At 39.7% G+C, this 27436-nt stretch overlaps 1 protein-coding gene across 5 annotated transcripts in view; it reads left to right on the plus strand.

Moving 5' to 3' along the window:
• Nucleotides 1-27436, plus strand: part of tns1a (tensin 1a) — a 118429-nt gene that overhangs the window by 17624 nt on the left and 73369 nt on the right. For 4 of the 5 annotated variants that reach the window (XM_013276348.3, XM_019351871.2, XM_019351870.2 and 1 more), the window contains exons 2-3: nt 8566-8680; nt 11674-11711. In XM_013276348.3, the coding sequence (XP_013131802.1) occupies nt 8566-8680; nt 11674-11711 (153 nt within the window). Of the gene's footprint in view, nt 1-8565; nt 8681-11673; nt 11712-25625; nt 25987-27436 lie in introns of those variants that run through there. The other variant, XM_013276350.3, reaches the window with a different exon arrangement.

Raw genomic sequence — 27436 nt, forward strand, 5'->3', positions numbered from 1 at the left:
TTTGCTAAATATGATGCAGAAAGCCCCTAACCTTCGGCTAAAAATGTCTTCAGCTACTAACTTTAATTTCCAAATGATTGTATTTATTTCACTATTGTCTCTTGGAGATGTTTATTGCACACTGGGGGACACTCACTGAAAAATTAATGAGCTCCAGGATTTGTGTCAAATTACATCATTATCCAGGATAATACTGCACATCTTTGTTCCTTCCTCCAACCATTCTTTCAATTCATGCAGAAAGACTTTCCTCTGACTGTGCTATAAGTGGAACCATATGTGGAGGTCTGCATGAATATGGGAATGAAGCTGGATGTGGGGACATTTATGTTCCTATATATGTGTGTGTGTGAGAGAGATTCCAGATTTGAACATCCGGGATTTATGGGAAAAAGGTGCCTTCTGAGCTGCCAGATGTAGCAGCTCAAAAGGCACCTTGCATAAACAGGATGTGTGGACTACAAACACGTACCCTTACACTGAGGCTTTCTTCTCTTGACAAATATTGGTATAAATATGTGTAGGCTCTCTGTAAAGGGCTTCTTGAGTTTGGTGCCATACTTTATTCAGACAGAACTGGTGACCATAGATGGGCTATAGATGGCTATATGTTTCATTTTCTTATATTATAATAAATAATAAAAAAAAAAAACCCAGAAAAACAGGTTCGATATATCTTGATGTAAGAAAGATATAGTAAGATTCAACCTAAGTACCCTACAAAAATATTACCTATGCCCCTGTTGTGTTTCAGCATACATGAGTAATTTTTTAGTAAATTGGAATATTATTAACTATGAAACTGTGCTCTATGGTGTATTTTACTAATGTAACAATGATGTAATATGCCATTTTATTAGTTTTTAAAATGTAACCTCTTGATAATGTAAATGTAGCATATTCACACTTACTCCTACACTTTTACATTAATATTATATAATGAAGGACTTTATTTCTATGCTTCTTAACAGATTTTGTTTGTAGGGAAGCTACAAGCTAGCTAAATGTATCAAGGCTAAAATATAGTTTTTAACATAAACAGCCTTAACACTTTAACTTAATATAGTATTCAAATGAACTAACCTTTAATTAAGTTTTGGTTATTTAAAAAATTGTAGTGTCAGTATGGCCCATATCGAAATATGGACAAAGCCACTGTGACATTACCAATTTGATGCATGGTCTACCTTTGTGAAGCTTTGAGTTTGGCATTTTGGCCAAACTTCATTTTTAGTAGCAAGAAGTGAGAAAAGGCTGGAATGTTAAGTCATGAGCTAATGCTAAAGTAGCCTCGTGATCCAGGGATCCAAACTGTTCAGAAGGCTCTAAATGGCGCCAACACCGCAAATTGCTAAGCAGCCTCAGATTTATGTAGCTAATGGCTGTTAACTTGTTAGCAAATGATTTATATTTTTTGCAAACGATGCAAAGCAATATTAGCAGTTTGTCTTTCTGCCAGTTACTTTCTATAGCTTTGTATTTGGCTTAGTTCATAGAAGTTTTTCTTTTTTTTTCCTGGGCAGATGCAGTCAAGCAAAAAAAAAAAAAAGTTTTCACATAACTCAAAACAGTGCTGTAAAAAAACTATGTACACCTATACTGCCTCCATGGGAATTAAGAGAATCAGAAGTAGTAATCTGCTGCTAATCAAATGTGCTTGTTTCCTGATCATCAGCAAGTGAGATAAATATCCTGATAAAATCAGAATTTCTTGCAGCTCGCAGGTCTGGAGCAATGACACAGCACAAAGGAAAGACATCAGCAATTATCTTATTATAGAGAGTCATAAGACTATTTTCAAATAATCTGCGGTCCACCATTCTGCAATGAGAAAGTGGAAAACATTCAGTAAATCTTCTAATCTGCACATCTTCCCAGGACAAATTCAAGGTGCAATCAACATGCTATATCTCAAACTCTCAAAATTAGAAAAACAACAAACAAATATGGCTTATTTGGAAGGATTTCCTCTATTTCTCTCTAAAAGGTACATTTTAGAATGACTTAGGTTTGCAAAGCTGCATCTATACAAACCACAAAACCTCTAGAACAATGTCCTTTGGACAGACGAGACCAAAGTAGAGATGTTTGGCCAAAGCTAAACAAAGCATATGAACACAAACACCTCATACCGACCATCAGCACGGTGGTGGAGGGGTGATGATTTGGTCTACAGTCACTGCGTCAACTATGACCTCCTTTATATACCAATTTAAGCCTGGCCACACTGGTTCATGCGACAAGACGATCACTTCAGCAAATATGTGACAGAATGGCTGAAAATGAAAATAGTCAAGGTGCTGCAATGTTCTCAAGTCCACAACTCAACCTAACTGAAATGCTGGACATTAAGAGAGCTCTGCATAAATGAATTCAAACCTCAATAAACTGAAGTAACAGTGCATAGAAGAGTGGGCTAAATTTCCTCCACAATGATCTGAGAGACTGATAATGTCATACAGAAAACAACAACTTCAGGTTATTGCTGCTAAAGGTGTTTCCTCACGGTACTTTAATATACTCTTCAAGTCCTGCCACGTGTGGGAATCCATGTGAATCACTGTGAATATAAAAGCAAGACGCTTTCTCGAAATACTCGAAGCAGTCATCCAAGATACAAATGATACAAATGTGTCTATCACCAACAGTCCAGCATGTGCATATATATGGATTGATATAAATGACTTTTATGCGTGTTTTCCAGGACTAGTTCGTGTTCATGTATCATTTCTGATCAGAAGGACAGAACGATGCCTTTGAGAAAGTCGTCCCCCCTCCCTTTCACTTCTCTCCTCCTCCCACATCTTTGCTCTAAGTGGGGTCGAGGTAGCGTAGTGATGCTTTTCATTAGCTAAGTGCAACTGGGGGAGAAGAGCACACAGCCTTGATTTACTGGGCCTCCTGTCTATATGCCAGGACACACATACTCAGAGAAACGCCTCCTCTCCTCTTTCAGCCTGTCCACTCTGTCCCATTATTCCCTCTATTTTTTCGCCAGATCCATCCATTTCCCTTACCTTGAGCCTCTCTTTTTCTGTCTTGGTTTCTCTGTCTCTCCACATAACTTCCTTTTCCATTTTCTCTCTCAAGCCTCTCGTGGGAGTCTCCTTCTAGCACGACACAGAGGACAGCTTTCTTTCTCTTTTACGTCGCTGTCCTCAGCTGTGCGCTAAAAATGTCAAAATGCATTTTTTTAGGGTCATCAAAATACCACTGAAAGTAACATCAGCTTTCCATAATGCTGAAAAGAAGACCTTTTACTTGGGTTTACTGTTGTATTCATTAAAAAGCATGATCAAGTCAGATTTTTTTTGTTCTTTCTTGACATCTGCAGAGGTCGGATCATCTCGTGGTTTGTAAAAGGATGTAGACAATGTAAATGCTCTGGTAAACCTTAATATTTTTATATGCTAGTGCTGTCAGGTTTCAGCAGAGATTACCAACATCCTGAATGTTAATTTCTTGGCAAAACTTTAGCTTCACAGGAAGCAAGTTGTTTCATACCATATGATACAGTCTGTCATGGAAGATTAAGAAACTGATGGCATTCATTACTGAAGCAGCTATTTGATTACATGCCTAAGTGTGAGCTTGAGATATATTTTTCATTCCTAGAAAAGAAAGAAAGAAAAAAAAAAGAAACTCAGAGGGTCATTTCATTTGTAAATGCATGATCTGTATTTTTCTCTTTACTAGCCATTTCAGCTGCTGAGGCCCTTCCCCTCTTTCTTCTTCTTCTTTAAAAAAAAAGTTGAATCCCAGATGCTACATGGCAGAAATCCAAGTGCCATTTGCACTTCTGTTGTCTCGATACTCACAGTGGGCCCGTGCGCCAGGCTATGCATTCATGTTTATACGTGTGTGTGTGTGTGTGTGTGTGTGTGTGTGTGTGTGTGTGTGTGTGTGTGTGTGTGTGTGTGTGTGTAAACTTGTGGTTGTATGTTTTTTCTCCCCCAGCTCATCCATCATTGTGTGACAGGACATGTTGACCCCAGTTGCTGTGGCAGCCAGGTAACCATGGCACCTGACTGTGACACAGCTGGTTGCGTCTGATTGGTTTAGCCGCCAGCTTTCTGCCAGGTCATCTTTAACATCGAGACTGTGGAGCTTTAAAGGCTATTTATAAACTCAGCGAGGGCCACGCTGCAAAAAATGCCAGTCTTAAGCAGGTGTTTGCTCTCATGTTTATTCTGAATGTCTTTCAGATAATTAGTGGTATCCCAGTATTTGGTCTACTTTTCATTTTCTTTATTCCAAAAACACATCAAAGGCAGGCAAAAGAGAGAAAAGTGTCCACATGGCAACCCTATTGGTTAGTAGACTCATGTGTCAAAGACTCCATTTTAGCATCTGGCCCACTGTGATGTTTTTGTTTTAGAGATGATAAAATTAAGAATACATACAATACATACATAGTAACCCTAGGGGTGAATTTCATACACACAGAAATCTGCTAAACCTACTATAAACAGATTTTGTCACATGAATTGGTATTATTTATAGGTAGGGGATGTAATATTTGGTCCTAGAAAATTTCTGGTTTTAATTTTCAACATGCATAGCCCATAGTCGGACATAGCATAGTCGATGGGTTGTTGCTAAGTAACATACAAAAAAACCATGCTTGAATGTCACTCACCAAAACTCAAAGCTCACCCTTTTTCTGTGGTCTTATTACTGCTAACCGCACAGCGAGCCACATATTTTGCATTGAAAATGTTCCAAAAGTGACCAACACCACAATCACAGCCCACTGACACAAATTAGCTAAGGCGCTATCTAACAGAGAGTGGCTACAGCTACTCATCTCTCAAAGCTTCACCCCTTATGTTGTATAGTGTAAGTTCAGTCTTAATAAAGTTAAAATGAGTAAGTTTTTATATTAAAAAATTACATTACAGTTTTAATAATAACTTAAAACTAAATTAACTTAATAGGCTTTAAGTTATAGAGACAGAAACTGGTTTTGTAGCATGCTGTAAACATATTTATTTCTGCTGTAGAGCTAGACATGTTAACACAGCAGTCTCCATTAATCAGTATATATGGATTCAATGTTTAGTCTGCCTCTGTTTCAATCTGAGCTGCTGCTGTTGAGCAGATTAACAAACAAATGGAAGAAACAAGGTCGTTCGAGAGATAGATGTTGCAGTGGTTCATAATTAATTTTTTACATGAATTATCACCATGCATGTAGCATATTGTTTGTTTGAAGTTACCTGTTCTAATATGCTGTGTGTGCTGCTGGCCAGCCAAGGTCAGCCAGGATTCCTCTTTGGAGCTTATAGCGAGAGTGTCACAGTGTGACAAAAGCCATTAAGATTTAGGGAGATATGGAAGCGAAAACGCTGAGAAACACACTTTTGAAAAAAGCTTTGAGCCAAATTGACTGCAGCACATGGAGGAGGGGAAAAAAGGCCAGGGAGCTTTGGAAAGCAACAAGAAAATGAGCTCAAAGATGATGAAGCAAAGGATTACACGACTTAGTGCAGCTTTCATCAGTGAGCCTCATCATACCTACAGTCCTTTGAAGATGTAGTAGGTCTAGTTGTAGTCGAAGTGATTAAAATTAGCAATGGTAGCAGAAAAAGCAGTGAGCTATAATAATGTGCAAAAGTCTTGAGCCTCCACTTGTTTTTATATTTTTCTGCCAAGAAGCCAGACTTTCTTTTACTTTTTTTTAAAGTGGTCTCCATCAATAGTTCTTCAGGCTTACTGAAGTTCTTTTAAAGTGTTTCTTTGGACACTGGCTTTTTTTCTTTTGCTGATTTTGAGTCTAGTCTTTGTACTACCAAACTGGACCACCTTCAGATCCCCCCTGCCACCTGCTCTTGGATTAAAGACTTCTTCACTAACCAGCCTCAATCAGTCCGACTCGCTGATTGAGGATGGTGCTTGGACAACAACATGAAGCCTGACTTCATTAAAACAAAAGAGCTCATAATGGACTTCAGGAGGCACAGACAGGTCCAGGGCTATTCTATTCTATTCTATTCTATTCTATTCTATTCTATTCTATTCTATTCTATTCTACTTCACTCTGTGGAGTGTGTCCTTAAAAATTTAAGGAAATGAAGGACAAAAAAGTGGCAGGTCTAAATCCAGCAAAGGCTTGACACAGATTTTGAGATATTCATCTGGCTCTTCAGGTAATCCATCTACTGTTCACTGAAGACTCATCAGAAATAGTCTCAACTGATAGGTGGCCATCAAGAAGTCTTCTTAAGGAAGGGGAAAAGAGAGATACTGTAAAATCATACCTGGATAGAAAAACACACAGTGGAGCACTATCAGTCATGGATTGGCCTCCCCAGAGCCCGGACCTCAACATTATTGAAGCAGTGTGGGATCATGTTGACAGAGAACAGAACAAAAGGCAGAAACATCCAAAGAAGAGCTTTGAATGTCCTTCAAGAAGCCTGGAGAACTATTCCTGAAGACTACTTAAATATTGACTTTTAAACTCATTCAAAGCTTATTAGACATTTCCTTGTATATTTGCACATTTTTCATAAATTGATCCCCATTTTCCCGATTTTACTTGCAAAATCTTAAAAAATGAAGGTTATCTCTAGTCTGTTCCACAGCACTGCATTTTAAACAGTACTTGTGGTAGAAGGTTATGCTGTAGGTAGCACTAAGAGCTATCTGTTGTCTAGTGGTTCTAAGTAAGACGTCACTTGTTCTTTGGTTTAGAGATGGACCACAATCTGTGAGTGGTAATGAGTAAATTTCATGAGCACTGTGGACATGTGCACATGCATTTCCTGTGCATTTTAAATAAGCTGCTCTGAGCTACTCTTTGTACCAGAACCTCCCCTCCTCCAAACAGCTCCTCATCATTGGTGCTCTGCAAACTAAATTAATTACTGTGTGCTACTACAGAATTACAGACTTACCTTTAGACGTCAACACAAACTGGTGCAAGTAGAAACAATTAGCTTGTTTATCTACTTAAAGAAAGACACAGAAAGCATGAAAGCTTAAAACTTCTCTATAGGAGAAGTGATCAGTGATCTATTTACAGTGAGCAACTTGCACAACATGATGTGGCAGCAATGTTGCCTGTGTTGAATAAGATAATCAGTTAAACTGTTAATCTGTTAAAAAGAAAAAACTATGTTTGCAGGTGTAGACCAGGTCACCTTAAGAAAGCTTGATTTCTCCTTTCACCAGAAATGAATATTCCAAAGCCCTCGGAATGATTTATATTCGTGGGAATGTTTGAGGAATGTCTTAATTCATTGACTCATTCATGCATCCTTTCAAGGTGATATCTGGAGGGAGGTGTATATAAAATACTGTTTTCAATAACGCAAACTCAGATTTACAGTCCAGCCGAGCCCAACCCAGACCGGGCCAGCTGCACAAATACACAAAGGAAATGGCATCATTATTATGACTCACAGAGGGGGCTGTTAGGAAAAGTGGGCTCTGGACAACAGGGAAAGAGGGAGATCTAGCAGGGTGTTTGCTTTAAGTGCAACTCCGAGTGATGATGTCACATGATGAAATGACAAAAGAAGAGATCTGGGATTTGCCTGTTGTCTTTTTGGCCCTACGAACTGGGGTAACTGCATCAAAGCAACCCACAGACCTTTGTATGATAAAATAAAACCAGATCAAACCACATAAGCAAGTCAGAAAGAAAATATAGGCCTAAAACATTCAGAAACCTAAACCAACTCGTCTATTCTGAGCACATTTTGAAGCGTTCATCGTCTGGTTTCCTTCAAAGGAAAAACTCGTGCGTTGAGTGCATTTTCCAAGCTGCAGGACAGACTAATCAGATCAACTCTGAGTAATGTGCAGCTGTTTGGAGAGAAACCCACATTTTAACACAGCGTTCGAGATGTCATTGCATGTCAGGAATAAATTACACAAGTCATGGAATTAATTTTGCAAGGGTCTTTTGGGATCCTCCAAGTTGTTATCCTGGTCATGAGCAACATGCTCGCAGCAGCTGCAACCCCATCTTCTTCTTCTTCATCATCATCAGCATGCGTATAACAATATTTTTGATTTTTCTTCTTCACTGCTTTGCACAGTTTCTAGAGCTGTTGTGTCCTCAGGCTGCTCTGAAATGAAGCCCCGGACACACACTTGCAAACAATACTGCACACACACACACAGGCAAGCATCATTCCTAGAGTTTTTTAGGTTGCTGGCTGCTGTAAGGCCTTTTTTTCACTCCATCATTAATTAGTCATTTAATTAGAGAACTTCAAAGTGAAAACATCCTATGCTGTTGGGTGGGCTGTGTCTGTCTCTGTGTGTGTGTGTCAGTGTGAGTGCACTTATTTGCGCGCAACAGTCTTTAGGGCCTTTTAAGGTAGAAAAATGACTTATTTGTTTGAGTTGCATCACTGTTTCGGACATTAACCCTCCCATTCAGTATAACAAAGACACAATGAAACAGCTCTGCTGAAACCAAAAATCATCAAAAGTTGAGGTCAAACTCTCACGTGCAGCCAAATGTATCGAATGTGTTTTGATTGGCTTTGGATCTGCTTCCATCGATTTGTAGCAACGCACTCCTGATCTTGTTTCCTCTTCTTCCCGCAGCCCGACGAGCTGGAGGGCGTCCACACTCACACCTTTAAGCTGAAGCCATTCAAGAAGGCCAAGAGTTGTGATATATGCAAGCAGGCCATCACCAAGGAAGGCCTCATCTGCAAAGGTGGGTGTCTAGCATCTTGGCTTTAAAGTTGATCTGAGCAGACGTAAGACAGTAGACCGAGTGAATTGTGACCAGGCAGGGGTTGGGTTCCCAGAATGGCTGAGGGTGAGATTCATTTATAAATGTAAACATTCCATTTTATAACAACTGCCTCTATGTTCCTTAGACTTGCTGCTTCTGCAACCTGGAAGTGGCACAAAATAGATGTATATCAGAGTTTTGACCCAATTTTACTTTGAGAAACATTATTATAAACATGGTCTTCTGCTGCTGAGTTCAGCGTGTTCTGCATCCCTTGGTTGTAACAGTGTTATTTGAGTTACTGTTGCCTCCCTGTCAGCTCGAAGCATTTTGGCCATTTTCCTCAGACCTCTAGCATCAAGAAAGCATTTTCTCTCTGAGAACTGCTGCACAGTTAAGCTAAAACTTGATTCTAGCATAATTTAAGCCATTTAGATTTACATTAAAGAAAGGTTTAAGAGAAAGTTTTATTTGTATTTGAATGTGTTTTCTCCCCAAGTCTATTTTAGATATACACTTCCATTTTGTTTACACTGTACCCTCTGTTTATGTATGCATTGGTCTACTGTTTTAGCTTTGCTTTCTCTCCCTCTTGCCTTTGAGCCCCTGCCTCCCCCTCTTCCTCAACGATCCAGTCACATGTTTTTGAGTCTAATTTTAGAAGTACTAAAGGTTTTATTGTCACTCCAAGAAAAGTCCAGGGGAAATTAACATTAGAAGACTCCCAGGCAGCCTCACATTTGCTCTGTTTCTTTTTCTCTGGTCTCCCTCTATCTGTCTTTGCACTCTTTCCCTTGCTCTCCCCATTTTTGAACTACAGTACAAACAGAGTGTCTTTAGCCGAGGCCAGATGACAAACGGGGAGAAAAGCCCAGCAGTAGGGGAATGGGCTTGTATAGGGCTTTGGCTGAGGATTTGGTGTTAAAATTAGCATGGCTGCTGCTGCTGCTGCATTAGCCTAGATAAGAGGGGGAAAGGGATGAGTGGTAGGGGAGGGGGGGCAGAGCTAGGGTGAAGAGTGAGAAATTTGGGTAGCAATGACACTGGGTGATAGATATGGGTAAAGAAGAAGAAAAGAAGGCATACGCTTTTATTTATTGTACTTTCTGTCCTGTTAAACTAGAGCCTATAGTGTACTATATGTTCACAAGCACCTGGACAATTATAGTTATCTAAGAATCCTTGTTGTCCTTTACAGTTACCAGGAAGGGTTGCTATGCAGCACATTGCTAGAGGTTATTGTAGCCAAAGGATTAGATGTGACAATAAGACAATGTGCTGTGCAATCGTCCAGATACATTGCTTTAAAATCAGCTGAAAAACTCTCAGGGAGGCCCTTTGAATGTCAAAGAATGAGACATTAGCAAACGAAAGACATAAAAAGTGCTAAACTTTGCTAAAGTGAAGCCATTTCTCTGTTTTAGAGACTTTGAGAGAGCTGTCCATGCCTTCATTTCATCTCGCCTCCACTACTGTAATAGTCTTTACTCTGGTGTTAGTCTGTCATCAGTTAGCCATTTGTTTTTAAGGCATTGCACGGGTTAGCACCCTCATACCTTTCCGATCTTTTAAATTGGTACACTCCTGCAAGATCACTGAGGTCTGCGGATCAATTGCTCCTGGCTGTCCTGAGATCGGGCCTTTGCTGTAACTGCTCCTAAACTGTGGAACAAACTGCCCCTTCAGGTCAGGACCTCCCCAACATTGGACACTTTTAAAACCCGTCTGAAAACCCAGTTTTATTCCTTGGCTTTTAAATCAGAATGAGTTTGTATTTCTTTTATTTATCTTATTTCTTTCTCAAATCTTCCAGTGTTATGATTCTTATTCTTAACATTTATCATGTCTCCCTATGTTTTTATTTCTTTTGATTATCTTAATTGCACAGCACCTTGGTCAACATTTGTTGTTTTAAATGTGCTATATAAATAAATTTGACTTTGACTTTGACTAAAAATGGAAACAAAGTTATATTAAGCAAAGTCATAAAGCAAGCCCTGCCATCCTGTGTAGCTATTTTACCCTAAATAGGACTTTGTTTTGTAAAATAAGCATCATGTTGTAATCAGTAACACTTCAAAGTAGTGATTGGAATCCTAAGCATATCTTCAAAGTGTTTGCTGCTGTCATAAATCCATAAAGAAGAAGGTTTATTTCCTCATATACCTATATACAACCTGTTTGCAAATAGAGGATTCGCCCCCTCCTGGTAGTTAAAAAGAATGCAGCTTTAAGGTTTCTGCGCAAAGGCTTAACCTTTCTGACCTGAAACTTCTGGCCATCTTTCATAAAGAGTGTTTGCTTCAAACATGCAAAAAGACAAATTTGCATTAATAAATGAATAAAATTTGATTACAGACTGTTACTACTATATTGCTTTCTTCCATTCACCTGCCAGAGATTTAAAAATGTAAATATATATCTAAATGTTTTGTTTTGCTTTGTTTTTGGGGGTGGGGGGGGGAGTGCTGGGGAGACTTGTACCACCTTAATTCAAGTGTGACCCATTAACAGTGTATAACATGCATTAAAAGTCCAATTTATCACTGTTTAATCAACATTCTGTGTTCATTTCAATCACTTTGCCTTGCATTTGCTATTGATTTTTGCATCAATGTTTCACCTTTTGCCTGAAACATTAAGGTAGTGAAATGCAAACTGATGGATGGATGTTTGCTTTATGTGACCACTTGAGGGCAGCACCACAGCATGTTGGCATCAGGGATGGCGCTGACCTTATTTCAGTTTCAGTGCATTCAGCAGTACAGCGCTGCAATTCTAAACTCTCCACACCATCTAAGCACTTTAATTGTTTTCCAATACTGCACACACATCCACAGTTGCTGCTTTCAGCTTCATTTTGTGATCTATGTGAAAGGAAACATCCATTAATCTCTTTACGTTTGTTAATGGTTTTTGCTCCTGTGGGTGTAAATCAACAACTGCACTTAATGCTGCCTCTTTTATTTCAGCGTGCCGGCTGTCCTGCCACAAGAAATGTGAAGTGAAGGTAAGACACGATCATCTCCGTCTTCTTTTGTTACTGATGAGACTGATGTCTTCATTGTGCATTCTAGTCTTTGTCACACCATATTACTGTATAGAAGTACACATATTTTTACTTATTGTACAAGCACATACAATGCACCACACATACAGCAGATAAACTGTGACCGTGGTCATTGCATTGGGAATAGCAGGAATTTAAAAGTTGCTTTTCTACACAGTTTTTTTTTCTCTTGAAGCACTATTGCAAATGTTAAGCGAAGCCCATTTATGGGTTTTTTCAGGCTGTTTAAATCAATTTTAGCACTGCATGGAAAAATGCACCGTCCAGCAAAAAAGCTTTAACCTGCCTGCCTCAGACTGCAGTGTGACGTCATCCAGAGCAGCGCACTGGCTAATAAACTTCATGCAAGTGCACATCCCCACTTAGATTTCTTGTGTAATGGTGTGGGTTATAGTGCGTACACGGTCATCTACGGAGGACCAAAACTGCTGAAATCATCAGCACAGGTTGAAAATGAATAATTGAATCCATGAAATACAAAATTACACAAAAGGCAAAATAAATAAGGGAGTAGATAAATACAAAGACAAGAAGAAATATCAATTTGCCATATTTTGTAAATTAATACTAACACTTTTGTTTAGATTATTTTGGTGCATCCGATGGTTCAGTTTTTTAATCATTTAAGATTTTGGCTGCTTGATTCAACACAGAGAATAAAAAGAATCATGATTCTGATTACTTTTGAGTAGCATGTGACATGCTCTTACACAAATAACTTTATCAGTTTAAATTTAATTTAAAACAATTTTATATGCTTAAAAAATCTTTTGATTTCGTCGCCTCATTTGTACTTGGCAGCCCTCTGTTTTTTGTGTGGTTTTGTTTCGTTTTCCCACAATTATTTTTCACTGTAAATGATCGCCCACTCAGATCAACCCCTAATTTCACTTCAATTACACCTCATCATTCAGAAACTGCTGATACTTACCAGCTATGCATGAAGCATTATTATTAGTATAGTGGCTTTATCTTGTACCATAATCAGCAATAACTATTTATTGCTAACAAAATAACTTTGACCATTTGGGGCATGGAGATTGGACCTCTCGGGGTATCCTGTACGAGGACTTTGGAATCATGGTCTTCAGCTCCTTTGGATTAGTTTTGGGGCCCTACTGGGATTGGATTTTGATAGTGCTATTGAATTGGGATCATAATTTGGGTATATTTGTTGTGTTCCTCGAGCTGTCACTGAGTATATTTTGAAGTGTCGTGAGGCGTATTGTCTTGCTTGGTGGTACATATCATCGTGACATCCACATGAATGCCAAAACCCAAGGTTTCCCAGCAGAACATTGTCTTGTAACAAGATGATCAGTTTTATTCGCTTCACTTGTCAGTGGTTTTTAATATTGTGGTGGATCAGTGACTTCAAATACATGTGCAAAAAAAAAAGAAGAAGAATTGTACAAAAGAAGAACTACTTGGGGGCAAATACGCCATGTAAGGCTTCATTTCTGCCTCTTGACTGACTTATTCCTCACAGTTCCACTCACCACATTTGATCCCAATCAGCGGTAACAAAAAAAAAAAGAAAAAAGAGGGAGAGCAAATGAAAAGGAAGGAGCGGAGGAATGAGTGAATGAGAAGCAAGGGAAAGGGTGGAGGGGAAGAGTGTAACAAGGCTGTATACTTAGTGGTTTTAGTTGTGACTGGTGGGGAGAAATGTTGAAATGTCTCTCCTCTCCTTTATTCTCCTCTCCAGTTCATAACTCCTCTCCCCGAAAAACCTCCCCTCAAGCCATTCGTCTACCCAAATATTACTATAGGAACAAAAGTTATGTGTTCCCAAAACATCCGCGGAGAAATCTGCCAAATACCTCTAAAACCGGGCAAAGTCATTTGTGGTGGCAATTTGGGGAATAATCAGGATAGCGTCATGAGTCATTCGTTCTGGTGGTGACAGACAGCCGACAGGAAATGTTTTGAGAAGAGAGTAGGTTTGCGTGTCAGAAGGGGAAGGACTGTAGATGGAGGGAAATTGTAAATCTGGATGAAAATTGGAGTTGCGTTAATGTGCAAATGCCAATATTGATTTACTTGGGAGCAACATTTGTGTTGGCTTTATCCAGGGAAATGACCCTTGAACAAAAACAAACAGGACACAAATATGCCAGCGCCATGCTCATTGTTTCAGGTTGTAAAAGTGCGGTTACGATTTGTGCAAATACGAATGTGAATTTAGGCAACTCTTTGGGCCGCCTCTTCGCTGACCTTGAGCAGTAAATTTGTCATGAAGCACAATGAGGTTTGTTGCCAACAGTTTGCAGTTCACCAGACATGAAGATAACTGCAGCGCTGCACTGATTTCATTTTATGTGTTTATTATTTTAATTCGCCACAGCTTCCCTTTTATATGCCAAACACTACCCAGGGCATTGAATGACAGTTGTTTGAATGTTTTAAGGGTTTTTCATTTGGGTTTATGAAGCATTTCTGTGTTTTTATAGTATTTTAATGGCACCTATACTGATTTTTATGAGGGTGTGATGATGGTAATTGTTTTAACATATGCTATGAGACAATATTTGCATAATCTATGTTAGTGCCTGCTGCATAGGACGAGAAGGACAAAAGTGTGGTGATTATATAATGACATACAAGTTTAACAGTCCTTGTACCTGACCATTTTTAGACAAATGTTTTTTGTTTGTAAAGGCACTTAACACTGACCTGTGAATCACTGAAGCATAAAAAGGCTCCTAACTCAAGATATGAACCAGTGGTATGTCAAAAACCTGGCATATTGTAATCAAGATATCCTTAAAAAAAATTGAGGACAAGCGGAGGGCCAAAGAAGTGTCAGGTTTAAAAATACAATTTGCAACAGATTAACAGTATTCAGAAAGTTGTGTCCTTAAGAAACAAGGAAAAATCCAGCAAAGACCTGATACAGGACCTGAGAGATTCATGTGGACCTTCAGCTGATCATCTACTGTTTAATAAAGCCTCACCGGAAATGGTCTCAGTGGAAGGGTGGCCATCACGAAGCAATTCTTAAAGGAAGGAAACTGGGAGAAAAGGCGGAGTTATGACAACTACACAAGAACTGTATTGAAAATAAGTGACAAAAGATCTGATGGAGTGATTAATCCAAGTTTTTTAAATCTGTTCAAATCATTGTGTGTTTGGAGGAGATCAAGAGAGAAATATAAGTGTCTACAGCCATCTGTAAAACATGGTGGGCTCTCTGATACGGTTTGGGCAGCATTTCAGTCAGTGGTGTTGGAGATCTTGTCAAAATTGATGAATTATGAACTCAGAAAAGTACCATCAGATTTTTGATCCACCGTACAATACCATCTGGAAAACATCGGATTGGAAACAGCTTTCTTTTTCAGCACGACAATGATCCCAAACACACTGCCAATGCAGTGCCAAATCATACCTGGATAGAAAAACACACAGTGGAAAACCATCAGTCATGGATTGGCCTCCCCAGAGCCCGGACCTTAACATTACTGAAGCAGTGTGGGATCATGTTGACAGAGAACAGAACAAAAGGCAGAAACATCCAAAGAAGAGCTTTGAATGTCCTTCAAGAAGCCTGGAGAACTATTCCTGAAGACTACTTAAAGACATGATGAGAAAGCTGCCTAAGAGAGTTCAGACTGTGCTGAAGAATAAAGTATTGACTTTCAAACTAATTACAATTGTACAAACTCTGTTTTTGCCTTTTATAATTTTTATCACAAAACATAAGGAAATACATAGTAGTGAAAATGTTTTGTCAGTGGGCTCTTCCATAACGTCCATAAACCATTTTGCAAACACCTCTGTAATCTTGTTGTCAGTGAAGCAATTAGCCTAATTCTGCTAAATGTTGAAAGTCAGTAACCACATGCAGTTCAGTCATTAACTTTTAAAGCTTATGAAAATGTCAGTATAAACATGCAAAAGACAGACATCCACTAATGTGCCTTGATGAAGGCAGCTAATAGTTTCTGGCTCCTTTTCATGTTCTGTTTTTCTTTCCGTTCTTTCTGTTTGACCGCAGTCATCTCGATGTGGATGTCTGTTATTAGAGCCCTGAGGATGCTCCACAGCACACAGAAGACAAACTCCACAGGCTTCTATCTGCCAGTATTGCACCTATGTTGATGAGGAGACTTGTTTGGACAGTGGCTGGCATTTTGCCTAAAGTCTGTCAGGACACCTAGGCTGAGTGTTGCAAACAGAGGCTCTCTGTTAGACAGAAGACTCCTGTGTTGATTCCTCATACCTCTCTCTCTCTCTTTCAAGCTGAGCTTCAGATAAACAATGTTTAAGAATTTAATATTCTTAATTTGGAGTAGTGTTTGTGACCACCTGATAAATGAGAGTATTAATAATAATGACAATAATAATATTTGTATAGCACTTTGAAAAACAGTTACAAAGTTCTTCACTGTTTATCTTTATTGTCACTGACAACAAATTAGTGCATCCAAACACTTCTTGAAAACAACAAAGTTACTTTCCAAACGCTATCACTTGTTGTTTGTTTATTTATTTTATCAATTTTTGGTTATCTGGCACTTTTTGCCGTTCTCGTGTGCTTTGCCACTTTCTGCTCTTGGGACTGCACATATCCCACTATTGTCACCGCTTATTCAGAAGTTTTAAAAAAAGCCGTTGCGAGGTCATAATTTGTGAAGTTGCAAAAAATGTGTGAAGCAAAATGTAAAAAAGTAATAATAAGAATAAATATAAATTAATACATCCCATTAGTTTTAGACAAATAGGTGGTTGACACTTGATTAGCCATTGCTGTGGACCTTTGTTTGGAGTGGGGCATAATATCAGTACAGCAATATATCCTATGTCACTTCCTTACATTAGTGATAAAGTTTCATTCATTCAATTTCATTTTAAGACATACATGCAATACTTTACTAGTAATGTAAATTACTTTATATAGAAGTAACACCTGATGTGCTTATTTGCCTTTAGGAGTATTTTTTGTCTTTGGCTGTACACATATAAGGTTATATCCCATAATCACGGGATTATAATACCACCATACTACCAATGTATTCTGAAAATATCATACTTTAAGTAACTCTGTGATTCCTGCCCCTACTTGCCAAAATAGACACAAAATTTCCAACGCCTTTATTTTTTTTATCTTTATCAAACTAGAAGTCAAAATATGTCATAAATGGTAAAATACTGTCTATCTCACGCTAGTATCAGTATTTTAATCTGTTTGTTTATTCTGGGTTTTAAGATTCACCTCGCAAAAGAAATCGAGATTCATCAGACCGGGCCAAACCTCTGTTGTGTGTCTTTGGTGAACTGTAGCCTCATTTTCCTGTTCATAGTTGGAAGGAGCAGCACATGATGTGACGTTCTGCTGCATCTGCTTCTAGAGTCAATGTGTTGTGCATTCAGAGATGCTCTTCTGTATTCCTCAATTATGACGAGTGGCCATTTAAAAGTACTGTTGCCTCACTCTCAGCTCAAAGGAGTCTGGCTCTGATCTGTGGCATCAACAAGGCAATTTTCCACAGAGAACTCATCTGATATTTTCTCTTTTTCAGATCGTTCTCTGTAAAACGTAGAGATGGTTGTGTGGGAAAATCAGTAGATCAGGAGAGTCCACAAATACTCAGTCCAGACCATCTGGCACTAACAACCATGTTGCGTTCAAAGTCATCTTTCCTCCCCATTCTGATTCACAAGGTTCACCGGGTGGTCCTGACTGTGTCTACATGCCTACACACATTGCAGCCATATGATGTGCTCATTAGATATTTGAATTACCGAGCAGTTGAACAGGTGTACCTAATAAAGTGTCTACTGTGTGGACTTAAACTATATTTATGGAAGTAGTATGTACCTATGTTTCAAGGACTTGCCAGCCTGCTAATACTGCATTTTCAAAGTTTTTAAAGGACTTTTTCAGTTGGCTTAATTCTTTTAGGATGTAAATCACTCCCTCTCAGTTCAGTCTGGCATCAGTGCAACAGAATTATGCAAACAGATCCACCCAGTAGCATATCATCTCTCCGCTTGAGTACATGCGTGTTTGTCTTGTTTTGATGACTGGACAGCACAGCATCTGTAAGCTCTCTGTTCTCGCTCACCCTCCATGGAAACAAGCCCTCATTATTCCTCATGATTTATCCCTGCCATGTCTTGGAGGAGCCTCCTCGAATGCTCTTGCAGTGGTTTGTGTTGTTCGATGGGCTGGCGGGTTGGAAGACACAGGGCGAGGTTTGGCAGGGAAAGGTGAGGGCAGAGAGGAATGATGGGAAGGGGTTGGACGAAGAAAGTACAAGAAGTTTGAATATTTCTCATATAAACAACAATGTTGGAGAGTGCTTTATAAAATTCTGTTTACCCGTTTGTGTCTTTTTTCTGTACTAAATTCATGTGGTCCTGTCTGACATATTTACTGCTGCAATTCTACCTAAGCCGCAAGACAAATTTGTTTGAAAAACCTTGAAGTACTAGGAAATCTCTGGTTTGTCAAGCAGTAAAACATTCAAAATATGCACAGAAAGATAATCTCTATAAACAGATATCTGCATGTGAACATGCACATTCTGTAGGCTAGGAACAAACTTTTTGGTATCGGAACCTTTATGGTCTGGTTATAATCTGAGTTGATTGACCAATCTTTGACATCAGTCAATGTGAAGTAAAAAAAAGAGTATTGTGTTTGCTGAAATGCCAAAAGGCAGCTGACTAGCTTTTGATTAGCATCATCTATTAGCGTTATTTAATGTAGCCGCCTTTGTAAATAGAAAATGGGATTTGAATTCTTGGCCCAGAGAGCTGCTAAGTCCACCAAAACTGCTGAAAAATAATAGAGTCTGAATCATTAATAATAATGGATTGCATTTATATAGCGCTTTTCAAAGCACCCACTATTTTTAATTCCACTATTCATTCACTCTCACACACTGGTGGAGGCAAGCTACAGTTGTAGCCACAGCTGCCCTGGGGCAGACTGACAGAAGTGAGGCTGCCATATCACGCCATCAGCCCCTCTGGCCAACACCAGTAGGCGGTAAAGTGTCTTGCCCAAGGACACAACGACCAGCCACGGTCACCCATTAGACTAGCTGATGGATTTCTAAATTGGCAGAAAGGGAATTCCATTGTGTTAGGGTTGCTAAGCATCAACCTACAGGCACAGTATAGCTATAGAGTCAACACCAAACTGGCTGTCATGTTTCTGACTTCCCCACATCTAATAAAAGTCTTGAAATAGTGCCATTAGTACTTGTAGTTTTAAGGTAAACTCTATTTCAAAAAGGCTTCGTAATTGGAGCTGCACAGTAGTGCGATGGCTAGCACTGTTCTGTTCCACCAGCCAACTGGGGCCGATCTGGTGTGGAGTCGGAAGACATGGTGATTTTAACTTGACTTTAGGTTTGAATGTAGACCGTGAATGGACTGTGTTTCTTTTTCACTCACCTTCTATCACTCACTATTTTGATAGTTGCTAATGATTAAATACAATAGTTTGCGTAGAAACAAACTCCCTGAGCCTGGTTCTGCTGGAGGTTTCTTCCTGTTAAAAGGGAGATTTTCCTTCCCACTGTCGCCAAGTGCTTGTTCATAGGGTTTTTTTCTGACTTTATATTATCGTTGGGTCTTTACCTTACAATATAAAGCACATTGAGTTGATTCTTGTGAATTGTTGCTATATGAATAAAACTGAATTGAAGTGAACTAGATAAGCAGAGGAAAGTAGATGGATGGACTATTATGTTGCCTTAAATTTAGAGAATATGGGCAAGACTACAGATGTCATAAATGTAAATGAGACTAAAAAAGAAAAAAAAATGCCCACCTAAAGTTAAGTTGTTTTGGGGGATATTATTTCATAGCAAACATTATCTCAATATTATAGGGATACTATTCTGAGGACAGTTTTCTGCTGTTAATGCAGTTACTCTACATGTATCTTTATACATGCTCAATCATCTAGGTAAAGATCCCAAAAAGTTGATTCTGTTTATCTGGATGTAGCGTTTTATCCCACTGAAAATGCTACGCTACTTTTTGGGATACTCTGCAGGTAGATACAATCTCTAACCGCCACCATCCAGCCTGTCCATGCCAGGCAACAGCAAATTTTTGTTGTTCACTTATCGCTGCTATCAGCTGAAGCTGAACAATGTGCTCTAGCAATCAGGCTTTTCCTGTAGTTGTAGATGTTCACAGATTCTGGAGCTGCAGCAAGGGTAAAACAGAATGTCGAGGAAATGAGTCATGATGGCATTCAAAGAATAAAATAATGAGGCAATTTTAAAACTAAACAAGCATATTCTGGTTCATGTATTCATCTTTTGTCGCTAGTTTCTCAGCCACATATGCCCTATTTATAATTTTTCATTTATTCTGTCTGAAATAGGGTAAGAAGAAGATACTTGGCTTCTGGTTAACAGGCCCAAGCTTTGAAAGTGCAGCCTTGTCTTAAAGCTGTTCAGGTTTGGCAGAAGATCTGGCAATCCAGTCGCTATTTTTAGGAACTCTAATCTCTCCTTTGTCATGTGAAAGAAAATCTTGGGATATAACTGCAGTGAGGAGACTTCGACAGTCCCATTTCATCTCTTCTGGCAAGAAATCCATGTCAGTCAGCCTGAGCTTACATAACATAGGCAGCATTTCAGAGCAAAACTTTAAACTGATATCAGAAAGCTCTCAGGATCTTTATCCGCAACGGAAAGATACTTTTACATAGACAAAAAACCAATGTCCTTTAAGCACAGTTTGCAAGAGTCTATGGATGTGCATTCCTACATCAGTTAAGCCTAACAAAAGCTAGTGAAGAATTTTGAGGTCAAGGGTTTTTGAGGTCTCAGCTTATAATCCTGGCATCCAAACATTTTAATCCACATCCTAACATGTGTGGATGTGTGAAAACTGGGAGAGTCCTGTAATTAGACCTCTGGCAAATGACATGGTCTATAAAATGCAACACAGAAGCTCTTTAATGTCATAAGACGCATGGTTAGAACCCCGTTTTATCACCTCCTGTAAAACTTGGCGCTATTTATGTAACTTAGAAAGTGTGTGTTTGTCTGCAGTTCAGAAATTCAGATTGACTCACGGAAACACTCTTGCTTCTCTGTAAGCTTTGGCTACATTTGCATAGAACCGTTAAAACCATTTCAGTTTAACTACTTTTGCATTAGCTAATACCTACCGTGTAACCTTTGTAGCTACACTGACTAACAGCTAGACAGTAGCCAGGCATAAAAGAGCCACAGGGTTAGCATTCTTGCTAATTTAAATATTTATTTTATCCACAAACATGGAAACATTTCCTCCAAATTAAGTCCCATTATGCTTGCACATGCAACCTGTGACACAACACAGAACCATAAAATGTAATACTTGCTCTTGAAGGGTCCATAACTCGCTGTAGTCTTCTTCTAAATAAATGCTAAGAAGTATGCACCAATGGAAAAACAGGAGAAGAGGTAGCGGGGAAAAGGAAACAAATACAAACAGGTTTTCTACAGGAAGTTTCACCTTTTCCTATTGTTTCAGCTTACTTCCTTTGCTTCTGTATTAATTGTTTGCAAAAATAATTATAGAGAGGGAACTTCTCATTCAATTTGTATATGGCCCAGCTGTGCTCCACACACAAGACTACAATAACTGTGAAGCATACAACCAAACAAAATGACACCAAGTTTGTTTCATGTTTGTTAAAACTTTAGAATACTTCAAAATTATGTCTCTGAAAGTCACAAATGATCAGCTACATGCTAAATGGTGTGGCCTTACTCCTGAGAAGTATTCCTGAAAGCCACTGCTTACAAATGCTAGTTTTCCTGGGCTTGTAAGAAGCATGTTTTTGCAATTCTTCTTATTATGTGGAGTATTTTATGTCTTTGTTTCATAGAAATACATAACTAATGAAAGAACACTATAAAAAAAGATCTCAGCTCAGATTCATAAAGAAGATAGGATGTCACCACATATTTAATCTAAACCTAATACAGAGTGATGTAACAGTTTGGCCAGAAGTTCAGTCCATTTCAGTTGCCACTGCGAACCATATCTGTTAGTTTTACTAGAACTGGCGAACAGCAGCTAACAGAAGTTGTCAGTAAGTAAAAGTAACACAAACAGTGCTTAATGACAGCTCACCTAAGCAATGCTGTGATGAATCAGAAGCAAGCTTCTCTGACTCACTGACCAGGATCAGACTACTTTCACAAAGTTTTACAGCCTCTTGCAGAGCAAATAAAAGGTGGACACTTCTCATCCAGCATTGACAGCTGAGGTAAACAGCAGATTGACAACTTTCCACAAAAAGGCGAATCCAAATCTGATTCAAGCAGTAGTAGAAACATGCTGGCCGGTGTTATGGGGTACAGTCTAAATTTAATATTTTTGGTCTCTCTTGGCTAAGTAAAGCATGTTTGTCCTATAGCATCCACTGCAGGTAGGATTAAGCGCCTGAACTGGGAGGGGTGAGGAGACAGAACTCAAACAGTGACCATGGATAAGCAGAAGAAAATGGATGGATAGATGGATGCTGAAAGCTATGAATTCTGTCTCTTTTAACAGACTCAAAACAAGCCTTATTTTGATCTTAACTGCATGGCTATATGTAGATGTTCCATTACTTCATCTTGCAAAGCTGCAATGCCACTGTGTAGACAAAAACTTTCCAAAGAAAGACATTTTAAAAGTATTCAAAAGCAACTTTGTCGTTCTTCGCACTAAATCAACCTGTCTCCAAGATTGCATTTTTCCTTGACACAAACACTCATGCACTGATGTACAAGGTGAAAAAGGATATATCAGCTATTGCACTAACGCTGGTAATAAGTGACCTCAAATTCACTTTTTCAAATTTAGCACAGAACAGCCTTTCATGGCTCCTTTTAGTAGTGTTGTTGTACAGGCTTTTTCCTTCTAAGGTTCTCCTCTTTTATCTGCTTTATCTCCCAAAAGGGAGAAAGTGGAGCAAGACCAAAAACACAGTAAGACGTGCATAGAAGCAGGGATGAGGAGTGTACAAGAATGTTGGTATGGAAAAGAGAGCATCCAGCCAAGCATGAAAGTGAGAGAGAGAGAGAGAGGTAGCAGAGGTGAGGCAGAGAGAAAGTGATGAGACACACACATGCACAAAGTTGCCAGAGCCAAGCCTCCTCATTCCTCAGCAGCCCTCACAGAAGCTACTCTGTTTCCCTGGTGCAAACGCGTCACATCAAAGAGCCATCACAGCATGTCTCCATAGCAACACCCTTCAGCAGTATAGATGCAGCGCAGTAGTTGGGAGATAGCGTTGGCAGACAAATGGTACAGACGGTTTAATAACCGGGCGCTAGCAGATGACTGATGGCCCAATTTACTATTCCTTGTCTGGAGGTCAAGAGCTAAGTTCATCCCATGAGCTTGAAACCCCAAAGGAGTCAGCCAAATATTTTTCTACAAGTATTTTAGAACAGAAGGATCTTGAGATGGCCTGTTTGTTGACCTTATGTTTCTTTGCTCTGGAGTCAGTGTGCATGTCTGCGCATTTTTATAGGCAAAAGTACAACTGTAACTTTTTTTCAAGTCAGAGTGAAAAATGTTCTGTTTGCATACTATTTGTGCATTTTCAGGCAGCATGATGGTGCAGTGGTTAGCACTGTTGCCTTTGAAACCACCGGCTGGCCAGGCGCCTTGCACTGGAGTTTGCATGTTCTCCCGGGGCTTCCGTGGGTTCTCCTCAGGTACTCTCAGCTTCCACCCACAGTCCGTGTATGGGTTAGATTAATTTGCAATTCTAAAATGCCTCTAGATGTGAAAGTGAGTGTGATCTGTCTCTCTGTGTTAGCCCTGTCCAGGTTGTATCTGCCTTTTGCCCTACAACAAATTCAGAAGTCAAAGAAAATAAAACAACCCACATAGCAAGCAGGTCTGGCCCGGATCTGGTATCAAGCCGGCACTGCTGGCTGACTTCTGGCATGATAAGACGTATGTCATCCAGGTATGGGCCAGGCCTGGCATAGATGGCACTGTCTATGTGATGGCATGCCATATCTGGCTCGATTGTGGTTTGGTTTATGTGGCCCAGGCCCATAGAAAACAGGTTCCGGCCCGGATCTGGCATCAAGCTGGCACTTCTGACTAACTGGTGTCATGGCAGGGTGTATGTCAACTAGATGTGGGCCAGGTCTGGCAATGATGGCACTATTTATGTTCCTATTTATGTTCCTATTTTCCTATTTTAGTTAGAAGACCCAAATGCCATGTTGCAATACTATACTGCTATGGTAGCCAATGTTTCAAATGCAGGTTTGACAGGTTTGTGAGTGTACACTTTATCTAAAACCTAGTAACGGTTTACTCATCTTTGCCAGTTGGTGGCTGTAGCTCAGGCAGTAGAGCAGGTCACCTACTGATCGCAAGGTTAGTGGTTCGACATGTTACTTTTGCACTGTTTTGCATGTTCTGGCACATGTTGTTATTACATGGCTTGATTAAGGTACACATTAGGCTGACATCTGGGGCCAGAGCTGAAACTGTTCTGGGCCAGCACAGGGCCAGCAGTGTGTCTAGAACTGGCCCGTGGCTGCACACCACTTTCAGATGGCCCACATACCGCAAAGAATGACGGCCCTTTGGTGGCCCAGTTTGCCAGAGGTAATCCACACATGGGCCAGCACAGGACCACCAGTGTGTCTGCAACTGGCCTTGTGCTGGCCCATGTGTGGGCCACCTCTGGCAAACCAGGTCTGGACCACCAAAGGGCCGTCATTCTTTGCGGTATGTGGGCCATGTGTAAGCACATTGTGTGGGCCAGATCTGGGCCATACCAAGTTTGCTATGTGGGAAAAGTATATTCAAATTAAACATGTAAGCTCCGTCTGTTTTACAGAGCAAAGGGTTACTACTTCAGTACTGCACACATTGACCTCAAAGTAGTCAGTTGTCATGTTTATTAGAAAATCTGGACCCAAAATATAGACTTGAAGGCAGACTTAATAAACAATAAACTAACTTTTATTTAGGCAAGGGAAAAATCCCAAACGGCAGAAACAGAAACTCCAGTGATGAATAAAGCTTTCAGGTAGACACACAGTGCAATCAGTGCAACAGAACAAGGAACTGCGAAAAACTGAGGGTTCAAATGCACACAAGGTAATTAGAGAGGACACAGCTCCTCCCTAATTGCAGAAGACACAGCTGGTGAAAACATGACACAGGTGAACAAAATCTAACTAATGAGACAAGAGGAAGCAAAATCAAACAAGGCAAACATCACAGCAGACTAGCAAAAATAAAACAGGAAGTAATGAACACTGAAACAGTGACATTGACATACAAACTTGACACAGAAGGGAATGCTAAGAAATAACAAAACCCTATACAAACTAACGCCTAAGCAAATAACTAACTGAAACTGATTTACTGAAACCAAAACCCAGGATTAAGAAAATTTTATTTAATAATAAATAAACCCATTTTTTTTTTTTAAAAGAAAGGAATCCCAAACCCCAATTGCTTTTTCAAAAAGCCAGGATCATGACATCAGTGAGATACCAAACAATGATAAAGTAATGGTTCGTATAAAGGTATGGTCATAACGAAAGCAACACAAGAAATGTTTTAATAGTATTGACATATTGGTTTTTATAGTAATATCAATTAATACTGATGAATGTGAACTGATGAGAGTTTTCTGCAGTGCAAAAAAACCCCAGGAAAGTTACTCTTTCTCTTCTTCCCGCTCTGCCTCTCAGTCTCTGTCAAGCATGTGTCAGCAGCTACAGAGAGTCTATGAGGAACAGGAGGGAGGAGGAAAGAGAGAGAGAGAGTGAGAGATAGGCTGTAGCAGTGGGTGAGCAGAGGGAGGGATACAGAGGGATACAGTTACTGTCTGCCCCCAGACGTCTTTTGCTCTCTCGTTTTGGGTACCGGAATCATAAGGAGCCCCAAGCCACTCTCTTGGCCTTATATAGCGTGTTTCAACATTTCTTGGCAGTTGAAAAGAGGAATCAAAGCCAGCAGTATAAAGAGTGTATCCTGGTCCAGTCCAAGCTGCACAGACATCCACATGTGAGCACTCATATACACAGAATCGAGTTCAGTAGCAGTTCTGGCACGCGTTTGGAGGAGGAAAGTGTCTGTATTTGGTACTCCCTCTGTTGCCCTCTCTCTCTCTCCTAGAGAGGGGGGGGTCTGAGGGCAGGGAGAATGCAAAGGTAGAAACAAGGCAGAGGGGGAGAGAAGAGAGAGCGTGAGAAAAAGTGGCACCAGTGCGCAGGTAAGAGCAGACTTTAAGATGCACAGACTGATTCATTTGCAATGTACTTGGTCTGCAATTCGAATAAATGGTGTGTTTAGCAAGTTTGTTGGGTTATAAAATTATTTCTTTTGTGGCTTAAAAGGTCTTGAGATGAAGATTGTTTCTCTAAACTCGTAAAAAAACTGCTGCAGTTGCCGGGTTATGTATCTACAAGCAAGAGGGATGTTTTTGGATGTTATTTCAGTTAAAGCTGACTTTCTCTGTATGTTTTGGATGTAGGCTACTCTCCCACACGCTCATGGGAAAGTTGGTCCCATGGGAAGTGGGACAGGCAGAGTTCATGTAAGTTGCAATCTTGGGGGGGGGGGCTCAGGAACCTTTTTATGACTGGACAAGCGGAGATTTGTAGCAGCAAAGTCAGGGAGCAACGCAGGAGGGTGAACACGTGTTTTCTCTCTCAGCATGACCTGCATCTTCTGTGGTAATGCAAGAGCAAAACAGAGCAGTTCTTAGGTAGAACCTTTGCAGAAAAGTAACAGTTCCCTTTTTTCCTTCAGTTTTCTTCTCTTTATTTATCTTTCGTTGAGTGAGGATGCAGAGTGATGGTAGTCATTCACCTCTGACCTTGAGCTAACATGGCAGTTAAACATAGGTGGTCAGGATGTTGCTGAGGCTTAAAGAGACTAACAAAAGAGATAAATGGTTAAAGTTAAACACTTTTTAGACTATAAATCATTTTTCATGAGAACTTATTGAAATCTATTTCAATACATTACATCACATTGCATGTATCGTGTTCTTGCCCTGTGATTGCACCAATAAAAGGGGAAGTTGACCCAAAAATCAGATCAAGCTTGGCGTACTATATATCCACCTAAATTATTTTGGTAGATATTAACTGAAGAGATATCTGCCTTCTCTTGAAGATAGTAAAACTTTAAAGGCACTTGCTTTGTGGAGCTCAAAGCAACTAATTAAATACAAAATAAGCAGGGATCTATTCATGACAGCTGGTAGCAAGCTACACTCTATCTATAAGAATTGTGACATAACTAGGTAGTTATATTTGGAAAAGACGTTGCTTCTGGGTGTTTTTTTAAACACTTTCACCCTTCTGTTGGCTTCGGTTCAAAATGAGCCCTTTGGCTTGTTTGCCAAGTGGGTCATACCAACCCCTAGGACATCGAAAGGCATGTACCATTTCTATAACTGATGTAACCAAAGCTGGGCCACTGGTACTAAAACAATGGAGTGAATAGATGGATAAATGGCACTACTGTCCAGAACACAAATGTGTCAATTTGATCTAAAGTTAATTGCCCCTTTAAATTGGTCATAAGTCTCAAAGGGAAATGTCTTTCTGCTTTCGTTCTCTTGCCCTAATCGTCCTAAATTTTATTAAGCATACGGTATAAGACTGAGACGTCTGGAAAGTCTGTATTCCCATTAGGTTTATCTCTGAATTCAT

Source organism: Oreochromis niloticus, linkage group LG23 (assembly GCF_001858045.2).
Source record: "Oreochromis niloticus isolate F11D_XX linkage group LG23, O_niloticus_UMD_NMBU, whole genome shotgun sequence".
Classification (NCBI taxonomy): domain Eukaryota; kingdom Metazoa; phylum Chordata; class Actinopteri; order Cichliformes; family Cichlidae; genus Oreochromis; species Oreochromis niloticus.